We start from the raw sequence: 24,019 nt of genomic DNA, 5'->3' as shown, positions 1-24,019 counted from the left end.
TTGTATAGTGATCCCAAAATGTGGGATAAAAAAAATTATGTTTATTTTATTTCCATCTTCATTGAATGAATCATTGGCTTTGATATTGCTAGCTGATAAAAAGTAGTTTCAATTTTTGTAAAGGTAGTGTATATATTATTTGGCACCCAAGATAACTTAAGTTGTTTTATAAGCGGTGCTATCCCCCAAAAAATTAAAAGTTTATAATATTTTGTAAAGAATTGCTGAATAAACAAAATGACAGAAAGTAAAAATCATCAATTATATCCAATTAAATCTGCAATTGAGGACAAAATATGAGACGATAGTTAGTGAAAACAAAAAACAGAATGACCGTTCTGATCACATGACATATTTGGCGCCAAATAAGTGGTTTTTCAGTCGGAGACTGCCGAATCCATAAAAAATTAAATGTTTTCATTGCTGAAATAAAATATAACTTTTATTGTGTGTATCACACATACAAATGGATACAGGTATGGGACAAACTAGAGGCTGTTAAAAATACTGTTAAAATACATTACGGTAACTGTCATAAACTACTGAAGTTTTTCGTCAGTTGCCTTTTCGTACACACAACATGGCTTGTTTCCTTTGATGTCCAGTGTGCAAAATGATTTATTTTGTTTTTTGTGTGGAAAAAAGTGTGCATTTGGAAATAGCGGAGATAGGTGTTGTAAAATGTAGTAGGGTGCGGGAAAATAATAAGAGGTGCAGAAAAATAAAGGAGGGCGGCAGAACATGAAAGGATTGTGGTAAAATGCAATAGCAGGGCGGGTCGTCCCACTTAAATGGAGCAGCAAGAACACTGATAATACATGTATGTAATACAAAGAAACCAGTTATTATTGTTAGAGGGGTGTGTGGTGCATTTAATTGAAGTAATACTATTGATTTGTTTCGTGTTTGATTTTCAAAGGATGAAAGTATGATATTGGTAAGGTTGATGTGGAAGTTAGCTAGAAGTGATAGAATTTGATTTTTTAGTAGATCTGGTTTGCGGTGAATGAATATATTATTTAATTGGTGAGCATCCTTTCAGTAGGTTGACGATAGAATCGAATATAAGATCCATCCCTCAAAAGTATTGTTTTTAGTCAGATAAAATTAAGATCCATTTTGATAAATGGTGCTGGTAGAGTCAAATGAGGGATCCATCATTCAGGAGGGTGTAATGGCAGAACTAAATCTTAAGATCATTCTTCAGGAAAGTGATGGCAGAGTCAAACATACAATCCATCACTCAAAAGGATTGTTGATAGGGTGAAATGTAGGATTCATTCCACAGAAGGATTTTGTTAGACCTACATGTAGTTGTAATGTCCATCCTTGGTTGTAAGATCAAATGTAAGATCCACCATCAGGAGGATAGTGGGGAAGTCATAGGTATCAAAGAGGATTTTAGTGGAACTCCATCTCCAAACAATTTTTACATGCCTACATCCTTTCAAGGTTCAGGCATGGTCCCCCTGGACCCTGCTTCTTGTATGACCAGTGGCTTAGTCCAGGGCAGAGAAGGTTCTAGTGGAAACAAATGTAAAATCTCTTATTGGTCTCCATATTTGGAGACATTTTCATAGGCCTACAACTTGTAACATGACATTACAGAACTCCTTCCTACTTACAATGAAAGAGTTATTAATAAATGGATGGTCCTTCATAACAGGATTTTGCTCTTTTAGTTTTCACTTGTTTTGTTAATACATTTCATACTGGTAGTTTTCTCCCAAGTCATGAATTTGTCTTTTTGTGTCTTTACAGCTTTAAGGGTTTTTAAGGTTTTTAATTTTAGTTTTGCACAACACTACAATATGGGTTTGTTTGTCATCACTATTGGCTAGTACCTTATAGTATACCGTGGCACAGAAGTACATTATTTTACTTCACAACATGACAAATAGCACACTGTAATTTATATATGCATGTACATATATGACAAATTTGAGGAAAATGTTAAAGTATTTTTTTCAAATTCTTAAATTAAATGTAAAAGTGTTAATAAATCAGGTACATAATATTTATTTTGCTAGCTATTGCGGTTTTGACATTAATTATTATCATTCTATTCTAAACCATAGCAAGTGTGCTTATTGTGATGTTGCATTCCCTGTAATCATAACTTCTACTTTTTTAGTGAACAGGTACAACCCTTTTCTTATTGGTCAATTGTTTGCTTTCTTATGGCTCTCATCTTTCATCTGTAAATAAACATTTCTTTTTCAAAGTGATTATTCGGAAACAAATGTCTACGATCTAAATCAATACATTTAATTCAAGTAAAAAAAAAAATATTAGCTGTTATTTCATGACAGCTAAAAAAGGTGTAATATGCATGTACAGAACATAACATACATTACAAGTACATGTAATTAAGTAATTTTTGTCTTTTAAATATTATGTTCCTTCTGAGATATTTATTGTTAATATTAAGTACAGTCAAACCTGTTCTAGTGGCCACCTGTTAACAGTGATCACCTGCCTTAAGTGGCAATTTTTTTCCCTCTCAAACGATTTATAATGTAAATGTACCTGTAATAAGCGGTCACCTGTCTAACGCGGCCAGCGGCCACCTAAATCGGATCCCAAATCGCTAAAATACCTGTATTAAGCGGCCACAGTAAAGTTTTACTATTATTTTTACTATTATATAAAATGGATATTTTAACAACAGCAATAAGGTGCAGCAAATAACCGATCTTCACACCTTCAGGAATACTAGTACCCATTCAGTCCCGACATCTCTACTGTGTATCAATTAAGAAAGTAAGACTCTGGAATGCATCCAATTGCTTCTGGGCAGGCTACACTTGACATTTGTAGATTCACTTACTATGACAATACACCGCATGAAGTAGGAATTAAATAATTAAATGGAAAAAGAAAACAAACTTGTTTAGAACAGTTAATTTAATACATTCCATTTGCATTATTTCTGAAGGATGTTTATTTTTAGTCAACTGTGATTAGCAGTACAGATGGTAAAACAAGAAACAACAACAAATGTTTTAAATACTATACATGTGGCAATCTGCACTCGGTGACCACCTGTCTTAAGCAGCCACTTTTATCTACTCCCTTGTGTGACCGCTTAAGACAGGTTTGACTGTATTTATATATTCTAGTATGTTAGAAATTAGTTAATAAATGTATAATCGTTTGATGTGTTTGGTTGTTGGTTCTTTAATAATGTTATGTTTTTGGATTGGGTCGGGTAGGCACTATATAATGGCTATCAAATCAGTTTTATCTGAATCATGTTATGGTAGGTTCTAAAATATTAAAATAAAATAATAGTTGATAATAGAATAGAAAAAACATTAAGTAGAATTGACACAATTTAATTTCTAACATTATTACAACTGACATTGTATTACACAAAGTTGCATTTATTTATCTGCCATCTATCATGCACATTGTGATCATAATTCAATATAATACTAGCATTTTAATAAATAAATAATATACTATAAAACTATTTCTGTATTTAGTTTGTACATGTATGTAGCTTTTTCATTAATTTTTGTGATTGATTTGTTTTCTGTTCTTTTTTTTTCATTTCTAGCTTCAGCAAAATGTCCGCAAGCTTGCAGAATCAATTCAAACTGTGAAGACCGTTCTTGGCATGAAAATTCAATCAGAGCAAAAACTGGTGAGATGTACACTGGTTACTTAAGACTGCGTAGCACTAGTTACTTGAATGTGTAATTATCACTATTTACTTGAATGTGTAACTATCACTAGTTATTTGAATGTGTAATTATCACTAGTTACTTGAATGTGTAACTATCACTAGTTACTTGAATGTGTAACTATCACTATTTACTTGAATGTGTAACTATCACTAGTTACTTGAATGTGTAATTAGCACTAGTTACTTCAATGTGTAACTAGCACTAGTTACTTGAATGTGTAATTAGCACTAGTTACTTGAATGTGTAACTAGCACTAGTTACTTGCATGTGTAACTAGCACTAGTTACTTGAATGTGTAACTAGCACTAGTTACTTCAATGTGTAACTAGCACTAGTTACTTCAATGTGTAACTAGCACTAGTTACTTCAATGTGTAACTAGCACTAGTTACTTGAATGTGTAACTATCACTAGTTACTTGAATGTGTAATTAGCACTAGTTACTTGAATGTGTAATTAGCACTAGTTACTTGAATGTGTAATTAGCACTAGTTACTTGAATGTGTAACTATCACTAGTTACTTGAATGTGTAATTAGCACTAGTTACTTGAATGTGTAATTAGCACTAGTTACTTGAATGTGTAATTAGCACTAGTTACTTGAATGTGTAATTAGCACTAGTTACTTGAATGTGTAACTATCACTAGTTACTTGAATGTGTAACTATCACTAGTTACTTGAATGTGTAATTCAGGACTGTCCATTAAAGGGACAGACCCTAGTTTTTAAACACAAATTAAGGTATATTTTTTTACCTAGACCCTAGTTTCAATCCGTAAAAATGGACACTAGGTTTGGTTAGTTTACAAACCTGTAGCAAATTTGGATACAACAGAGTGAAACAAGAGTCTGTGATGTTGAAATACCCTTAAAAATAGACTGAAACGTGACATACCCAAATCTTTCTGTTAAAAGAGTTACCATATTTTCCCATGTATTATGGGCACTGGTGTATATTGTGCACCCCCACTTCGAACGTTTATTCCAAGAAAAAAAACATGAACCACAATATAATGCGCACCATTTTTGAAACCATAAAATCGACAGTGGATGCAAGATGTATTGTTTTCCCCCTGTCACCAAAATTAACGAAAAGCGAAAGCAACGATATATTCAAGAAACAAAATTTAAGTTAGGTACTGGAGTACATGCATGGACCTACATGTCACATTAAACATAGGCTAGTACTTGCTTACTTACGTGTCACAGACTCATATGCATAAATCAAAACAAAATTATATACCCATACACTGTAAATAACTAATAAATAAATGAAAACAAAAATATAGCATATTACAGTTGGTTCTCGTGGCTAACGTGAATGCGCGAGATTTCTACATTTATAGTAGTGTTGCATATTTCCGGTTTGATGGAAATGGCCAAATTAAATATCATGCAAATTAAAAATATTTATGGTCCAGTTTTGTAATTTTTGTACACTTTTTGGCAAGGTATGGATACTTTTGTACATTTATTTTAACCATCACAAGTGAAAAGGGTTTTGGCGTTTCATGGTAATGAACACTGTCAATAACCTGTAAAGTACCGTAAACTACCAATCAACAATTTTTTATGGGTGATCGCTGGACATTTTTAAAAGATAGTTTTTTCTGTTATGTGTAGTGCACACACCCATTTTTAATCTGTATTTTCATTAAAAAAAATGCACATAATACATGGGAAAATACGATAAGTAAGATTTAAGTGAACTCAAAACTACATTAAATTAAATTATCGGGTATTGCTGCTAATTGCTATTAAGTCATCTGCTTGGTTAAAACAAAACTATCAAACATCACAATGTTAAAATCATAAATAGATGATAATTTTGTGAACATATTGAAATTTTCAGTTGGCTTGTCTGATCAGACAAGTTTTTGGAACAGTTCATCTGTCCTACACACAAAATCTCTTGTCCCAGGAAAGCTGGCACGTGTTAACTTAGAGCTCTGAAATAGATATGTGGGAACATGATGTACCTGTCGTTTTGGAGAGTGTTTACCTGGGATAGGAATAATCGTACGATCAATCAACACTGGATCCATGGGGTTATTTCCCCTTATAACTAGTACTCAATAATTATGTGCATGACAAGCTGTGTGCTGCTCTGTTTGTGGGAAATAATATATAAACTATCACTTACTGTAAAAAAGAAGGGAGTAGCTTGTGTCATGGAAGCATGCTGTTTGGCTCCAATGATTATCTGTGATTCCTTGATTATTTTGTGATTTATTTAACCAGCAAGACATTGTATAGCACAGCATCCTTCCTTGTGTTACAAATGCTGTTTTATTATTAAATCTCTTTCTTATATGTATATATGTATGTATGTATGTATGTACATTGTATGTATGTATGTATGTATGTATAAAATCAAGGTCTAGCATTAATACGTTGAATTGGCTTTCAGAGGATTTCAGGTCTTGAGGATCTCCAGTTTCAGCTAAACAGACTAAAAGCCTGTGCTGGCTTTAACCCAACCCTCGGTGCCCCATCGGTCTCGGGCATCAGGGACTTCGATACGCTCATGAAAACCAATCTGGAGCAACAGACTTCTAATTCTTGGAGGCTCAGCTCGCCGGAATTGCACAATAAGAGGTTTGGTAAAAGTGAAGAAACTCCCAGAAGAGTATTTAAGAGGAAGTCTGTTGACTCTCTCTGGGATGGTCAGAGAAGTGGCAGGAATGCTGAAGTACCTCCATTGGTGCTGCAACCAGGCTCCACTATTAGATACCGTCTGGATGATAGCAATGCCTCTGATTTCAGTCATCAGAGGAAGAGTCTGGGTGAAACTTCCAAGCATTCATTTAATGTGGATGATGGTCCAACTGGCACTGGGCAGTCATCTACTGAGACACCCAGTGAGCTAAGAAAGGATCACGATGTTGAAGACAAGCTTAATGATGATCATGGTGATCATGGTGATCATGATCATGATGCACCTGGAAAGGAGGAAAGTCATTTAGGAGTTGCAGATGAAACTGTATCTCCTGCAGCTGATCATACAATCACACCCCTTGCTCCTAGTCCATCTAGGTCAGTTGAAGAATCACCTCCAACGGTTTCAAAAGATCCTTCAAAGGGTGAAGCATCTTCTTTTTTTATCACTGATCCTAGCAACTTGACTAGAAAGACATCAGGGGGACATGAGGAATCTCTGGAATCGCCAAGGGAAGAGAGAGTAGGACAAGAGAGTCCTCACAGGACAGAGGGAGAATCTGATCAGAAAGAGTCTGTAAATCCTAACCAGCTTGATGCATCTGTTGACCGTGAGAAATCTACAAATGACACAGGACTGATCTGAGTAGAAAGCAGCAATGTGCCTGCCAGTTGGTCAATACATGTGCTTTGTTTCATTTGCTTCACACAACTTGTCTTTGTTTGATTTGTTAACTTTACTTCACAGTGTTATTCACTGAAGAACTTGGAACTTTCATGGAATAAGAACATCATTCAGTAATTAAAATATTTTCTTTTCATTGCATCTATCGAGCCATAACACACATGCATAAAAGCCCTTGATCAAATATTTCCTGCATCTAAAAATGTTGTGTCCAGTAAGTTATAATAAAGCCGAAAGAAGTAAAAGAGAATGAAGATACGATGCTACTGGAAACAAAACTATGAGAGAACATGTATGTTTTATGATTGGATAGATGTGCATGCAACTAAAAAGATCAAATTTTCTTAATTTATTATACACAAGATATTCAGATAAATATTTACCGAAAAATAAATAAAGGCATTTAATAATATTTTCTTGATCATTTATTGTTGTTTTGACTGATTTTCAAGGAAAGATAATTGTTTTGTCACTTTTAAGCTACAACGTGAAATTTCCAGGTTATATTCAAATGTTGATTTCTGTGTTAATGTGTTGTTTTTATTTATTAATTCACAAGAATTCACATTTCAGATCCCGGAGACAATGACCTCGCACCAGTTTTCACTACAGATTCACAAATTTGAGGTTTATTGCAAATAATGGTTTGCTGTTACCATGTGTATCAGTGCTGCTAATCACATTTCATCTCGTTTTTGCTATTCTAACTTGAACTTTTTAAAATCATGTTTTCATGTGGCAGATAGATAAAGATAAAAAGACATAATTAATTAAATATATACAGTGAAACTCATCTAAACCATGGGACCTAGGAAAAGGTATAGTTTTAAGTGATATCCAGTTTAGAGAGATTGTGTTCTGTACTGATATTTAAAAAAACGGCCATAAAAAACATCTGATTTGGGGGGGAATTCACTGTATGTAAAAATGCCCTTAATAATATATTTTTTTTCAAAGTTCGGGATTATAGAACTTAGAAGAAACGTCTGTAGAATAATTATTACTTATGGGTCTGGTAGATTGTGTCTTATTGAAAATAAAGCATACTCAGTTGTTTTACTTTATTTATTGGCTAATGGATATTGACAAATATTTTTCACTCCACCCCTCTCACTCACCCAACCCCAAATCCTGCCCTGTAAGGTTTTGCTTTGCAGATCCTACCTGGTACCAGATTATTCACATTTTAAAAAAAGGACTAAAACCTGTTTTGCACTCACACCACGGGTATGTTTGTGTTTGCACTAACCATTAACCCACACCCCACCATTTTGATTGACAGCGCCTGGAGGAGGTGATTGATCTGAAGGATGAGGTTGCTAAGCTACGATCTCTGATAGAGCCTCTTGTTCACAATCCTGAGCCCCGCCTGTTCGTGAAGAATCCTGATGAAAAGGATCGCAGCAAAGCAGAAGAAGATGCTCCTGATGTCAATAAATGGGGATTGTACAATTCCTACAGGTAACAAATCATATGACTCTGGTGGTGTTGGTTTTCTAATATCACTCCTGCTTTATTTTATTTTATTTTTTCTGAATATTCAGAGTTTGATCTGGACCCCAAAATGTATTAGCAGTTTGAAAATCTATTGTTATATTTGAGTTACATTTAGCCAAACAACAAAGTGGGAGAGTATTTCTACAAACAATACATGATTTTTTGTTTAGGATTTTGGTGAATTGTTAATGAAATACATTCACCATGTTGTGAATGACAGCTTAAACCCTGAATATCACTGCTAGATAACTATATGTTAGCCATCAAATAGCCATAAACATCTAGTTTACAATGTGCTGATGTGTAGTTATTAAACAATATTCCTTTCCTTTCCTGTTTTGGTACCGATTTCTTTTCAGTTCTGTCCTGTGAAAATCATTTAGTGTCATCCCATTCTATTAGAACCTATCTTTTAATGTTTTTTTATTCAACTGGGCGAGATCTAGGTCAGTCCGTAGAGTGCTGTCCTGAGGTGCTTTGGTCATAGGATTGAACCCTCAAAGTGGACCCATTTCCTGGATTTGTTTTCATCCCATCCAGTGCCCTATGATTGGCATATTGGGAAAGTACATATAAAATTTCCATTGTTTTTAATGAAAAAAGGTAGCAGATTTCCTCTGAAGATGTACTATGTGTCAGAATTTCCAAATGTTTGACACCCAGTAGCCAATGATTAATTAATCAAGGTGCCCTGGCATGGCTAGCTCTGGCACTCGTCAAATTCGCCAATTGCGAATTTTAAAAACAATTGGCAAATTTTAGTTTAATTTGGCAAATACATTTCATATAATAGATGTTATTTTATTAGAAAATAACTGGGTTTTTGCAATTTTTAAAGTTAAAAATGTTGATTTGGCGAAAAGTTTCTGATCACCCAGAGCTAGCCCTGTCTGGTGATGTTATTAGACCCCAATTTTTTTTTAGCTTTTTTAACTTTAACTTTATCTTTCTGTCTTAATTTTGTCTTTCAAAGGGTGGGATGTAACTCGGTGGTACCAAGCTTTCTTGAGATGTGATAGGTTGTAGGATCAATCATCCTAAGAGGTCCCGTCAGGTTTTTATCCCGGACCAATTGATACCTCTTTGACTTGTATAATAAAGAGTATGCTATGTGCATTCCCATTAACCAGTCTTGGTGGTGTAGTCGTTAAGCCATCGGTCTTAAGATTGGTTAAGTACTGGGTTCACATTCTGGTGATCGAGTTTTAACGACTCAGTGGGTAGGGTTAAAGCCGCTACACTGACTTCTCGCTCAATAACCACTAACCACTAACCCACTATCCTGAACAGACACCCCAAATAGCTGTAGTGTGTGCCCAGGACATCTTGCTTGAACCTTAATTGGATATAATGACAAAAGATAGGTATAATATGTACAATACAATAATTTCCTGTCTGTGGAGTATTCCTGGCTGCTGTTTGGTAAGAGTAGCCTTTGTGATGGCAGCAGGGGGCGAATATTGCTTGGTCAATAAAGTTTACAGTTTGTTTTGTTTAATGACACCACTAGAGCACATTGATTTATTAATCTTTTGTTTAATGACACCACTAGAGCACATTGATTTATTAATCTTTTGTTTAATGACACCACTAGAGCACATTGATTTATTAATCATCGGCTATTGGATGTCAAACATTTGGTAATTTTGACATATAATCTTAGAGAGAAAACCAGCTACATTTTTCATTAGTAGCCTGGGATCTTTTATATGCATCATCCCACAGACATAATAGCACATACCAGAGCCTTTGATATACCAGTCAAATAACAAATAGCCTAATGGGCCACCGATGTGAATCGATCCCAGACCGACTATGCATCAGGCAAGCACTTTATAACTGACCTATGTCCCCCCCCCCTGGACAATAAAGAATATCCGTGTGACGTGCTTGGGTCATAGGATCAAAACCCCTTGGTGGACTCATTCTTTGATTGGGTTTTTCCCAGTCCAAACCAGTGCCCCACGACTTGTACATCAAAGGTTGTGATATGTGCTCTGAGAAAATGCATATAAAAGATCCCTTCCTGCTAATGAAAAAAAAAATATGTAATGGGTGTTCTTAAAGACTATTGATTAAATGTTTGACATCCAATTGCCTCTGTCTATCTAGACACCAAATTAACCATATTTTAGGCATCAAATAGTTGTAGTTTAAGCAAAATGTCCTTTGTCTCACCAACTGCAACATATACATTGTACTTGGTTCTTGTATCATCCATATCCCATACCTGCCATTCCCTGTCATCTTTTGCTGTGGGCTTACATGCTGAGATTAATTTGTTCAGTACGTAGGCTGCATAAACTGTTTATAAACATCCACTTGCTTTTTAATCCAGCGGTGCGTATAGGCCTCAGTTTCATAACTGTTGTTGATATATTTTAATAAAATAAAGCCACAATTCATATTCTTTTAAAACATACAATTACTGGAATTACTTAGTCGAATAACTAATCAGAGATATTGTTACTAGCACAAGGTACATACATTATTATGATTACACACATACGCATACACACAAGCATACATACACACACACACACACAGAAAGACACATAATAATTAGACATTTGCTAAAATTGTGTTCATTAACAAAATCAGAGACATTATTCCTTAATATTAAATTTTTTAAATTTATAATTAAATTTAATAAAATTGTTTGACGGAATGTCTTTTAGGAAGTGAATGAAACGGAATCAGTATGTGTACAATTATATGATGTAAATATTCCTCATACATTTTTTTTTATTAACAAATTTATGCCTGTCAGATATTAATTTTAATTTGTCCAGATTCTGACTTAAAATGAGCATGCTATATATACTCTTCAAAAAAAGAAACGCAAAAGGGTACAAATGGGTTATAACTCCGATTTTATGTTTCCTACCGGTTCATGCTTTGTGAATATAAGGTCATTGCATGTCCCAAACACATTCCCACGGTTACATTCGATAAAACGCAGCTACTGTACAATAAAGTTCAAAAATGTGAATATTCGCAAAAACGCAGCCACGTGCAAACCATGTCACCACTGCACGTGCGTTGTCTGCACGTGCAACATGAACACCGACAGTATAAAAGTGCAGGGTGTTCGCTTGCCTGGCCTCTGTATCTGGCCGACAGTTGACAATCCAGGACATGCCACGTCTCAGTGAACCGCAGAGAAACAATGCCATCGGCCGACTAGACGCAGGCGAATCCAGAACGGCCGTTGCCAGGGCATTCCATGTGTCCCCAAGCACCATCTCCAGACTGTGGGACCATTACCAGCAACATGGATCAACACGTGACCTCCCTAGATCCGGTCGACCACGGGTCACTACCCCCGGGCAGGACCGCTACATCCGGGTACGCCACCTTCGGGAACGATTGACTACTGCCACCTCCACAGCCGCAGCAATACCAGGTTTGCGCAGGATATCCGACCAGACCGTACGGAACCGCCTACGTGAGGTAGGAATTCGTGCCAGACGTCCAGTTCGAGGTGTCATCTTAACACCACAACACCGTCGACTCCGACTGCAGTGGTGCCAGATTCATCGACAATGGCCTCAACTGCGATGGAGACAGGTGTGGTTCAGTGACGAGTCCCGATTTCTGCTCCGACGTCATGATGGAAGATGTCGCGTGTATAGGCGTCGTGGTGAACGTTATGCGGCAAACTGCGTGCAGGAAGTGGACAGATTCGGCGGGGGTAGTGTCATGGTGTGGGCAGCCATCTCACACACTGGCAGAACTGACCTGGTCCACGTGCAGGGCAACCTGAATGCACAGGGCTACATTGACCAGATCCTCCGGCCACACATCGTTCCAGTTATGGCCAACGCCAACGCAGTGTTCCAACATGACAACGCCAGGCCTCACACAGCACGTCTCACAACGGCTTTCCTACAGAACAACAACATTAATGTCCTTCCTTGGCCATCAATATCACCGGATTTGAACCCAATTGAGCATCTATGGGACGAGTTGGACCTACGCCTCCGACAGCGACAACCACAGCCCCAGACCCTGCCCGAGCTGGCAGCAGCCTTGCAGGCCGAGTGGGCCACCATCCCCCAGGATGTCATCCGTACTCTGGTTGCTTCAATGGGCAGGCGGTGCCAGGCAGTTGTCAACACACGCGGAGGCCACACCCGGTATTGACTCCAGATGACCTTGACCTTGGTGGTGTGTCCTATCACTTACTCACAATGGACTAGAGTGAATTGTGAACAATCCTGCAACATTTGGTAATTATCGGACTCACCATTCAATAATGAAATCAATTCTCCAAATGTTACGACAATGTGGTTTTGCGTTTCTTCTTTTGAAGAGTATATTTATAATTATGTTAATGTCTGTTTACACAGTGCAGTATTTTAAGTCAGTCATACATTTGAGCTGTACACATGTTCAATGATCTATTTGTAGTTGAAGAAAGTTGTGGTAAGTTCTGTACCACGAGTAATTTTATATAAATGTAGAGTTTTCACCTTGCAAATTAAAGTAGCAAATTGCCTTATACATTATTTTCTGGTTGCAGTACACTACAGGATTATTAACATAACTTTATAAATGTTCTAACATACATCATTTATTTTCAATGCATTTTTATTTCTCCTTTTGTTTCGGGTTTTTTGAAGGTTGATATTTAGTCTGAACATGTTCCTTTTTGTTTTTTATTTATTATTTCTTTTAATGTTTGCATACCTTGCAACTTTAAAAATATGTGTTTCCATGATGAGAATGATCCCATGTTTCTAACCCACCAACCATAATTACTTTTACCTGTAAGGATTTCGGCCTGAGATAAATTTTAGGGAGCATAAATACATTTAGTGTGATGAAGTTTCCTAAATGGGTCCTGGGGGTATTCAACAATTTTATTTAAAATTCCATGAATTGTTACTTTATAGGACAAAATCTGAACACTGCAAATAAAAATAGAAGTAGGCATATACTAATTTCAAAATATTACTCTGCAAAGTTGAGAAAAATATCCCCAGGGATAATATTTTCAATTGGGGATCAATATCCCTTTTTCCTTTTCATACCCTTTTGGTGGAAACACTGCTTGTGGTAATGGGTTTCTTACATTTTTTGAAATATGCATTCCATAATAATTTAAATACATGTATGTTAAGAACGTAAGATGTATCTGGTATGATATTTTTCAACTGAAGCTGGTTTGGTTAAAGGGACAGTCAAAATGTTTGTATCTAACTAGATACCATGGCTTGGTACACTTCATATATGTCTGCTGTTTTCTGAAACCATGTTCATGTAAATGTCTTATTGAAAACATGACTCTTCTTATTTGTATATTTACAAATTATTGAAACCATGAATTTGATAAGACTCGTGGTTAAACAGAGCCATCTTCCAGTTTCTCACCATGGAAGGTGAAACTGATACTGAAATCCATAAGTTTATGGTTGCATGGTGTATTTGGTCAATGATCTCCTAATATTCTACAATTTCAAAATGGTCTACTGAATTTAAGTGAAGACGAGAAAGCTTTGAAGATAATCTAAGGTCTGGAAGACCATCTGATTTCAAACAAGGTTTTGCCAACTATTTTCTGGAATGACAAAAAGAAATTCTAATGGTTGACAACATGCCTCCAAGAACTATATACTGACTGTCACCAGTGCCTATTAAGCTATTTGATGACCACATTGAGACCAGCATGACTATGTTCTGGACAGTGCATTCAAGTGTGGCTTTTGAGCAGCTTAATTACACCCTACAGATCTGGGGGCTAATTCAGTAAACTCTTGCAACTTTGCAACCTCGCAGTGCAATGCCAAAAGACTTCCAAAGAGGATTCTTTGTTGTCTAGCAAAGCCTAAGAGACCTTTGTGAATTAGGCCCCTGGACTCGATCCATTCCATGAAGCAATCTTATAGTGCTAAGATTGCTTTGTGTAACGGGATCGAGTTCTGGCCCCGTATTATAATCTAATGAGGAATTTGAAAGTCTTCCTTCATTGTACCTATGTTGATGAAGAGGATGAAATTTTGAAGGCTGCAGAAAAAGAGTGGCTCATGGGCTAGGCAGAAGAGTACTATTTTGCTGGTATCAGTAGCTTGAAGGGAAAATGGGCCAAATAGATTGAGAACAAGGGTGATTATATTGAACAATAATGTAGAAACGTTTGGTCTGTCGTCATTTGTTGACAGTATATATTAATATGTAGTTTTTACTGTTCCTGGTTTCCCCCAATCATCACCAGTACTATTACCAATCATTACATGTCATCATTTATTTCTGACATCTTTTTCTCAGAATGATGGCAGCTTTATTACTGGAGGGTAATTACTGAATTAATATTATGTGTCACGATGCTTGGAGCTGTGTATATATGTATATACAACTTGCAGCAATGTTAGATATATATATATTATGTGTAATTTGTTTTTTCAATTTGCTCTAGGTAGTATTTGGGCATGGTATATTCATGTATTATAAAGTATATATTACTACATGTATAATAACACATAAAATTAATAAAGAAATTTCTTCAGCACTATTGCCTTGAAAACCAAAAAAACGGCATCCAACTTTCTTTGCTAATATTTCATTATAAAATAATATTACAAAACCCCAGGCTCTCTCAATCTGCAGTATTTTTTTTTTCATATTCATATTGATGAAACATTATGTTGCAAGTTATTCATGTAAATTCTAAATAGTCTTTTTATCTTTTTTTTATCTTTTTTTTTTTTCTTTTTTTTTTTTGACAGTGCCAGAGAAATTATTTATTAATTTTAATTTGTCCTGGTATTTATGTTTGTCACTCACATTTTGAATAATAATTATTATTAATTATATTAAACAGTACACATAAGGTTTGATCTTTTGACAGAATAATTTGATAAACACCCTACCGTAGATCCTTGTAAATAGTTGTAACACATAAAGCCATGTTTAAGTATGAACTCCATGCTAACACATAAAATATTTACACAAATTAATTTTTCATGCAAGGGTCAGAAATGATTTGTTGGTAGAATGATTGCCTTAATGATTGGTAAAGGCTTTGGATAGCCTATTGACTTCCTTTGGGTTATTTTCTCATGTAACTATAGTCCTCCATAACTTGTATTCCATGGGTTGTGGTATGTGCTGTCTGTCTGCATATAAGAAAACTATTGGTTATTAATTGGTAATTGTAGCCTATATACGTGTACACATGTATGTAGCACCAGCAGACTTCTTATTCTTTTGACCAAATGTTATGGTTACATTCATCAGTTCTGTTCAAGGCAATATATGAAAACTTTGAATATACATAGTCTGGAGAACTGAAATTGAAAACATCCTTCAGTAGTCAGCTGTCAATTTGATGATTCCCTGTATGTCCTGATACAATGACAGTCATCAATTGTGATTTCACTTTGCAAACATAGAAGACATAGAAGACATGTTTGTTTTTGAGAACCCGTTTGTTGACATGTATAGAATGCATGATTTCCAATTGTATTTAATACATGTTCAGAAATGCATGTCTGTAACAAATGACTAACTTTTATTTTCTTATGATGTTGTTCTTTTGAATTATTACAAATATATATATATACATAATTCTGTATAATTGTTGTCAGACACAATCGATATAAATAATTAAGGCACTTTTATATATTTAGCTTTAAATCTTGTTCATATAATCTTGTGCTTTGTCACTGAAGTGAGATTATTTTTTTTGAGGGGGGGGGGGGGGGTCTCTCTCTCTCTTTCAGTATAATATGTACCTTATTTTGGTTTAATTGGTAGGATTGTAGAAGGTCATAATTTTTTACTTAAATTTCTTTTTTATATATATAATGTTCCAGCTTTAACAGAGTACTTTAACTGAACAGTCAGTGGTAACTACATTCAGCTTAATCTCGTCATATAAATTGCAATTCATATGTAATTGTTTTTCTCTCAGTCTGCTTACACATATCTCTGGATCCCCTACCCATCCCCTACCTTCTATCCAAACATAAAAATCTTGTATCAGTCCTTAATGGTACAGTAGATATTCTTATTTTATGAGTAAATGGTGAACATTGCTTTTGCTTCACGTTCTTTGGGATATGGTTCAGACTAAATAAGTGCCTTTTCTTTAAATGTTGTCATATATACATAAAAGTACATGTATATGAGTTCATTATTGTTCATATGATTATTTTAATTAAAGGGTGGAGGAAATTAACACTACATCTTAAGAACTGTCTTCCTTCTAGAAAAAAACATCTTATGAATTTGTTTTCCTTATGTTGTTTTCAACTAGTCAATTTCATCTTAATTTCTCTTCTTTTTGAAATGTTTGTTTATTATTATTAAGGAAATTTTATCAGATGCTACATGTATATAATCATGTTATTGCTTTACAATCAATTTATTGTTAATTGTAACTGCTGTTGATATGGAATGGATTTCACTATTTTTTACAAGTAAAGGGTTGTACATGGTCTACTTTATGTGTTTTTATATATGAATACTTCTTACTTATATAGTATAATTATACCATCACTAACACAGTTACTATCATAATGATAGATTTTTTCTTTATGTTAGTTCAAATTCTAGTAATCAAAAACTATATAGTTTTGACATGACTACAATAATTATAAAGCCTGAATATACTAACAAGTCTATACAGACGATTCTATAGTTGTCTTGGTTTAATATTAGTCTTAATAGCCACTCTTAAATATACCAAAAAACAAAAGAAACACATAATTGTTAATTTAGTTTCTTTAATTAAAAATTACTTGGTTTTGAATCCCACTAGTATCTGTGTTGTGTGAACATTTTATATATAGGCTCAATTAATTTTATCATGGTATTGTCTGGTCAGGTCAGGTCAAAGTGTTTTACATGCACATTCAGAAGAACAAGCTATTGTAGTACACACCTGTCATGGGTGCCAGTTCTTGCCAGAGCAACTTGCAGGCCATGTGCTTATAAAATGTTTTACCATAGTCCTTCCAAGCCTTCATGTTTTTTTTGTAAATAATTTGAGTTTGATTTGACATAAGAAGAAAAGTAGAAGTGTTTTGAAAATGATAAAAAAAACCCAACTTATTTCTGTGTGCAATTTAGAAAACAATAGGCTCAGAAATAAATAACTTGTAGCAATTCCCTATGGGAACGAATATAACTACATCTTGTTTGTACGGGTGAGACTTTATTAAATTACTATGGAATTTACTACGTACAGGTTATTTATTTCTGAGCCTATTGTTTTCTAAATTGCACCCCAAAATAGTTGGGGTTTTTTGTTATTTCTAAAACACTTTTTCTTTTCTTCTTAAATCAAACCAAACTCAAATTATTTGTTAAAAAACAAAACATTTTCGTAGGAGGATAGGATGGACTATAGAGGAGAAGGTTTTGTTGATAATTAAATTAATATGGGTGTAATTAAATTAAAGTTTTCTTTATAAGTTCATGCTACACTTGCACTCTCATGATAAGAATGGTTTTCATATATTACATGATGTTACAATGGCAATTATTTTTTTCAAATTTTATTTTTTAAATAAGATCTTTAATCATTTTGGTAGTTTTATTTGATTTACATCTCTAACATTTATTATCTCATTAATTTTTTTTAAATGTTTTTCTCCAGATGGCTAACATGGAAATCAAAGTTGATGTATTTCAAATGGAAGAAATCCTCGCGGAAAAATCAGAGGAATCCTAGTCGGGCAGCAAACAGTCGAAGAAACAGCCAGGGAAACAGTCGGCCCAACAGTCGGCCTAACAGTCAACCATCCCGGGCTGGTGGTGATGCTCCTCCAGCTGGGACAAGTTAATACACGGACCTGATCTGCCTCTACTTGTGTTAAATAACAGTTCTAGTAATATCTCGTATACTGCACTCTGGCAAAGTCCACTTCTGTAGTGTTGGTGTAAGGTGGTTAAGTTAATTAGTGCTATCTTTTTATTTATTTTTTGGTGTGAAAAACATGTATTTCAGTTTTCATAAATTAGAAATTGGTCAATAGGCAATGTGATCTGTGCCTTGCAATATTGTCCATGTTTGGGGGGGGGGGGGGTGGGGTGGTTGGTGGTGTAGATTTAACAGTTTTGTTGATACTATAATAACATCATATCACAACAAGAATCAACTTTCTTTTGTTTTATCCAGGTTGTGATGTTTTGGAATCACTAATTTGTTTTTGTGTTATAAAAATATTTTCAGTTTATCATCAAATATGTGGGGTTTTGGTATGTGGGGATTATTTTTATTTTTTTCTCTTCCAAATTTTCTTTTTCATTGTACATGGCACTGAACTAAAATCCATTGAAACTTCAATTCTTACACCTTACACTGACCAGTATGCCGTGTTAGGTATTGTACATGTTTTTGATATATGCATGTTAAATTTTATACTACTTGTAAACCTGTGATAGTGCTTGCAAAAAGAAATATACATATACCTGTATATTAAATTTTAAAAATAAATTTTATTAAAGCTTGTCTGTGATATTTATCCAAATTCAGTTGTACACTACTTTTGTCATTTTATTACTTCTTGGAATTTTTTTTAGTGATTATTCAGAATTTCCTTCTTTTTTTAAAATTTAATTTGCAAAAATATGTTATGCAGACCTGTACAACATTAAATCAAAATTAATGTCACTCTCTATGCACTTATCTGCTTATATGTTTATCTTGCATTATAATCGATTGATGACACTGGGTACATTCCATTTGGTTTATTTTATTTTTTTATTACCATAATACTTTTGTTCATTTGTTTTTCAGCTCACTAAAATTTTGTGTTGCAAAATGCAAAATTTGTAAGTACAAACATAATTATATGTACGTATTTATGTATTAAGATGAATTGTTGATGCAAAGTATTTCATTTTGCAAACAGTTTGTATTGGAGGATACAGTATCTAATGTCTGTAAGAGTTATTTCCCTTTGCCATCATATTAGACATTTACTTTATGAACTTCCCCATGATCCTTAAGAGTGAAGTCTTATTTTCATCATTATTTTTACAATGTGCTGTGCATTCTTATCATTTATAATTGCATTACAGTAATAATTATGCATTTAAAATAAGGCTAAAAAGCACTAATTAAATTGGATTAAACATATGTTTGAAAATACACAGGAGATCATTGGTTGTTAGGTGTCTTCTTAAATATCGAAGGGCAACCTTACTGGTGTATTAAATACTAAACGAACTGATTTAAAGGTGTTTTTCCAAAATAATGTAACAGGGAGGTAACCTTTTTGTTGGTTGAAATTCTCATTAATTAATATGCAATTTAATTCAGTTTCATGCACTTACTTAAACATATGCAAATATCATTTAATCTGTGTTAGATTAATAAACATAAATCATCTCTAATGTTATATGTAGTTGTGCATTTATTTGTTTATAATATTAGGGTCTTATACTATAAAATGTAACCGTCATATTTGTAGACTAATCAGTAATATATTTGGCAATATCATATCTATGTATTTATAGCAATTGCAAAACATATTTGTTTGTTCATTGTTTGTAAAATGTGTCATTCTATTATTTAACATAAAATATATACTCAACAAAATTAGTTAAAGGCTACTACATATTTTTGGCATTTTTACTTTAAAAATTATTCATAAAAATAAACTTCTTCTATTGTAACATGTGAATGTTGTGACATGTTCTCAAACTTAATAACAAAATGACAAATATCATGACCAACTAACATGTAACAAATCCTAGATGAATACACATTTTTGGTAGTTTTCATAAATCACCAAAAACTAAAACTTTGCAAGATTTTTGCATATATTATATTGGATCAAATTTTACTGAAACAATGTTTAAAAGTTTAAATATAATATATGCACCAAAAACAAAAACTATGCAAAAATGTTTGCATATATTATGGATCAAATTTTACTGACACAATATTTAAAAGTTATCTGTTATCAAATGTTGCCAAAATAATACAGCTCTAGCAAAGAATTGCCAAGTCTATTGGCCCGTAAGTAATTAATTAATTTTGTTTAGTATATATTACCTATATTAAAATATACTTCATTTTGTTAATGTAATGTTAATTTTGTTTGAAATTAAAAGTAAACCAAGGGATTATGGTTGGCAGTCTCAGGTTGTTTTCCTAAAACATTTTGTGCCTTGTGTATTAATTATTAAGAGAAGAGAGGATATTAAATTCTTTTTCCTTTTATTTTATTTGTGTCAGTACTAAAATTAGTTATGGTTGAGCTGTTTTAATCATATGTACCATTTTTAAGCATGAAGAATGCTGATGTGACATTTTAATATAAATATCTTATTTTTATTTTTGCATTATGCATTTAAAATCAGTTTAATCTTGCAATAGCTTTTAATTTATTATGCATTTTGAAATTGTATCAGTGCTGAAAGCAGTGCCTTTTCTTTCCAACTTATATCAGTGTTACTGTATATTTGAATATCACTTATTTTTGCACTCCCATAATTAACACACTTGAGTGTTTACATATTTTTAGTACATTGTATTTTGTCAAACCAGTTGGTTTCTAGTTTAAAAATATTGGTACAAGTGGAGCTGAAAACAAATTATGTTTGTTAAAGCTGCAGTCTCTTATTTCTCATCCTATAATATGTTTTACTAATGCAAAATACAAAATGAACTGCAGTTTTAATAATAGTCCAGCTTTCTTCAAAATGTAACGGACAAAGTATTTAATTTCCGTACGCATATAAATATCAACACAGCCGAGTAGTCTCCCTTGACCTATGAGCTATGCAAATAACCAACACAGTAAACCGTAATTACATTAAAAACAAGTTATTTTGCAATGGCTGCAATAACTACCAATAAGTCTCAAGTCCCACCACCATTTTTGACACAAAAAGCTAAACAGTGAATTATTTGTAATTGTTATACTGAACAGTGGCTTTTTCTCAAGCAGTCATTGTCAAGTTCATATTAAGAGCATTTGAGTGTGATTTTAATCTAATGGAAATCTAAGAAGAGCATATGGGCAATTAAAAAAATAATAAATCTATTCTTAATGATTAAATATTAAAAATCTGGAGGCTGCAGCTTTAAATTAATATATTTTTGTTATTTGAAGTATTTTAATTACATGTTTTACTTTAATTTATTTACTTAATATTTGTGATATGAAAAATTGTTCTAATTATGCAACAATATTGTGTGTTTCTGTTATTGTTTTGTTGGGTTTTAAAACTTTATTATGCTGATTTTTGCCATAAACAAACTCAAATCACTAGACTATGATAAATCTTGCCAGTTGCCACAAAAATAATTGTAATTACAGGCCAGCCAATTCAATAATTGTTGTGAAAATTCTACATTAGGATTTAGTTTATCATCTGCTATAACATATAATAATGCAACCAACACATAACATTGTCCAAACAAAGTATAGTAAATAACACATTACAAAAACTACATCTTATGTACCCTGTGGTATTGATGAAATGTTATATCTCATAATATTTAACTTTTTTATTTATGTTTCTCATCAAATGATGCTTTTTTTCTTTTTTTTAAATCAGTACTTACTGTTTTGTTTTATGTTTATTTTATGATTTTTCTGTGTAATGCTAACTCTGAAAAGTGAAGACCGATAAAATGTTTTATTTTGGTGAAGTCATTTTGTTTTTAATATTTTTCTCCCAATGCTAATAATTGCCAATAATACTAAAATGTTTTTCTTTTCTTTTTGCATTCCAAGGCATCAGGCTGTTTTATATTGTCTTGCTATGTATACATCTTTTTAAAGATGCAACTAACATAAAAAAAATTTTTTTAATTGTCATAATAATATTTGTGGTAGTTGTTTAGAGAGTTTAATCCATATTACACATTTGTGTTGTTTGCTTGTTGCTAACCATTGTGTTTGTAGCCTGAAAACCAAGTCAGTGAGATTCAGTCATTCTCTTTGTAATGGAATTATAATAACAAACAAACAACTGTTTATTCTTATTAATGATGCAGTACCGGTATTTTAGATGTGTCAAGTAAATATCAAACAAGACCGAGTTAATAATCAAAGTTAGTAATAACTAATATTACTACTATATCATCCTAAAAGTTGCAAAATATTTTATAAAATTTGAGATGTCACAATGACATAAGTATAAAACTACACAAACTTGTGAATTTATATTGCAAAGTTGTGAAATACAGGTAGGTGGGGTGGGTTTTTTGTTTTGTTGTTTTGGGGGGTTGGAGTGTAGATTCAGTTATAATAAATATAATTATTTGAACTAGTGTGCCTTGTTCAAAATAAATTATTTGAAACTAAAATAAATTATTTTTAAAATGCCAGATAAATAAAAAAAACATTATTAGTTCATGTTTTGTAATTTCTGTAGACTAGCGAGTAACACTTTCACCACTAAATCTTTCATTTATTTAATTTCAGAATGTAAACATTATTTTTGTGTAAAACCGCCGTCTTATAAACATTTGAAATTCAATAATCCCCAACTATAAAAGCTTTACTATCAATTTTATTGAAATATTAAATTATTAACTAATCTTGAATTATTATGTGGTCACATATTATGTTAGTCTACCCCTAATAACAAACCTTTTATCTAATTTAGCTTGTTTTCTCATAAAATAAAAGTAGGATCTGTATTTGAATTAAAATTGGGATAAAACGTCATTATTTCAGTTTTTAGCTTAAGTATGGGACTTTAGCATGTGACAATGATAATACAAAAACTATAATTTTTATCAAAGAAAGTTCCTAGGCTAGGCTTGTATCGTACTTTTGAATCTTTCAATTGTCATTGAATCAGATGCATCATTACTGTGGTTATGGGCTTGTGTTTTTGTTGGTGTAAACTCCTCTCATTAATTGTTAGCAGACACAATACACTGCTGGTGATCGGTTGTATCCGTCCATTTTGAAAGCATCTTTTAAGTTTATGGTCCTACTGCTGTTATATATTGTCTGTAATGATATTTGTATATTTTAATATATATTATAATTATATATATCAATTTTGTTTCTGAATGAAATTTGTTTTTGTTAAATAAAATTGTGTTGTCATCATTGCCATGGTTCGTTTTTCTTTAAAAAAAAAAACCCAATAAATAAAGCAATTAATTTTAAAGGGACATTCCTGAGTTTGCTGCATTTTTTAAAGATGTTATCGACTAACAGAGACTTTTTAACGATTGTAATTACATATCAAATATATTTTCCTGCATAACATATCAGTGGCTGTATATTAAACGTGTTTCTGATCGTTCTAATATTTGTACTAGCGTAAATTTCATTTTATTTCCTAAAATATTGTTTTTGTCGTATGTATGAAATTATTTGAAGACAAATCCAGTTTGGGCTTCTTACAAATATTAAGACGACCAGAAACACATTGAATATACAGACACGGATATTCTACACAAGAAAATATATTTAATATGCAAGTTTAATCATAGAAATATTGTACTTCTTCAGAAATATTTTACAATGCAGCAAACTCGGGAATGTCCCTTTAATAAATA

At 33.2% G+C, this 24,019-nt stretch overlaps 1 protein-coding gene across 8 annotated transcripts in view; it reads left to right on the top strand.

Moving 5' to 3' along the window:
- LOC121380254 (coiled-coil domain-containing protein 154-like) overlaps positions 1 to 23,564 on the top strand; it is a 70,385-nt gene extending 46,821 nt beyond the window's left edge. For 7 of the 8 annotated variants that reach the window (XM_041509099.1, XM_041509098.1, XM_041509100.1 and 4 more), the window contains 4 exons: positions 920 to 937; positions 3,563 to 3,649; positions 8,318 to 8,496; positions 18,137 to 23,564. In XM_041509099.1, coding sequence (XP_041365033.1) covers positions 920 to 937; positions 3,563 to 3,649; positions 8,318 to 8,496; positions 18,137 to 18,323 — 471 coding nt within the window. In that variant the 3' untranslated portion in view covers positions 18,324 to 23,564. The remainder of the gene's footprint in view (positions 1 to 919; positions 938 to 3,562; positions 3,650 to 8,317; positions 8,497 to 18,136) is intronic. The other variant, XM_041509095.1, reaches the window with a different exon arrangement.
- Positions 23,565 to 24,019: the final 455 nt, after the last annotated feature.

This window comes from Gigantopelta aegis, chromosome 8, assembly GCF_016097555.1.
Source record: "Gigantopelta aegis isolate Gae_Host chromosome 8, Gae_host_genome, whole genome shotgun sequence".
NCBI classification, from domain to species: Eukaryota; Metazoa; Mollusca; class Gastropoda; order Neomphalida; family Peltospiridae; genus Gigantopelta; species Gigantopelta aegis.
This window is presented reverse-complemented; position numbering and strand designations above follow the sequence as displayed.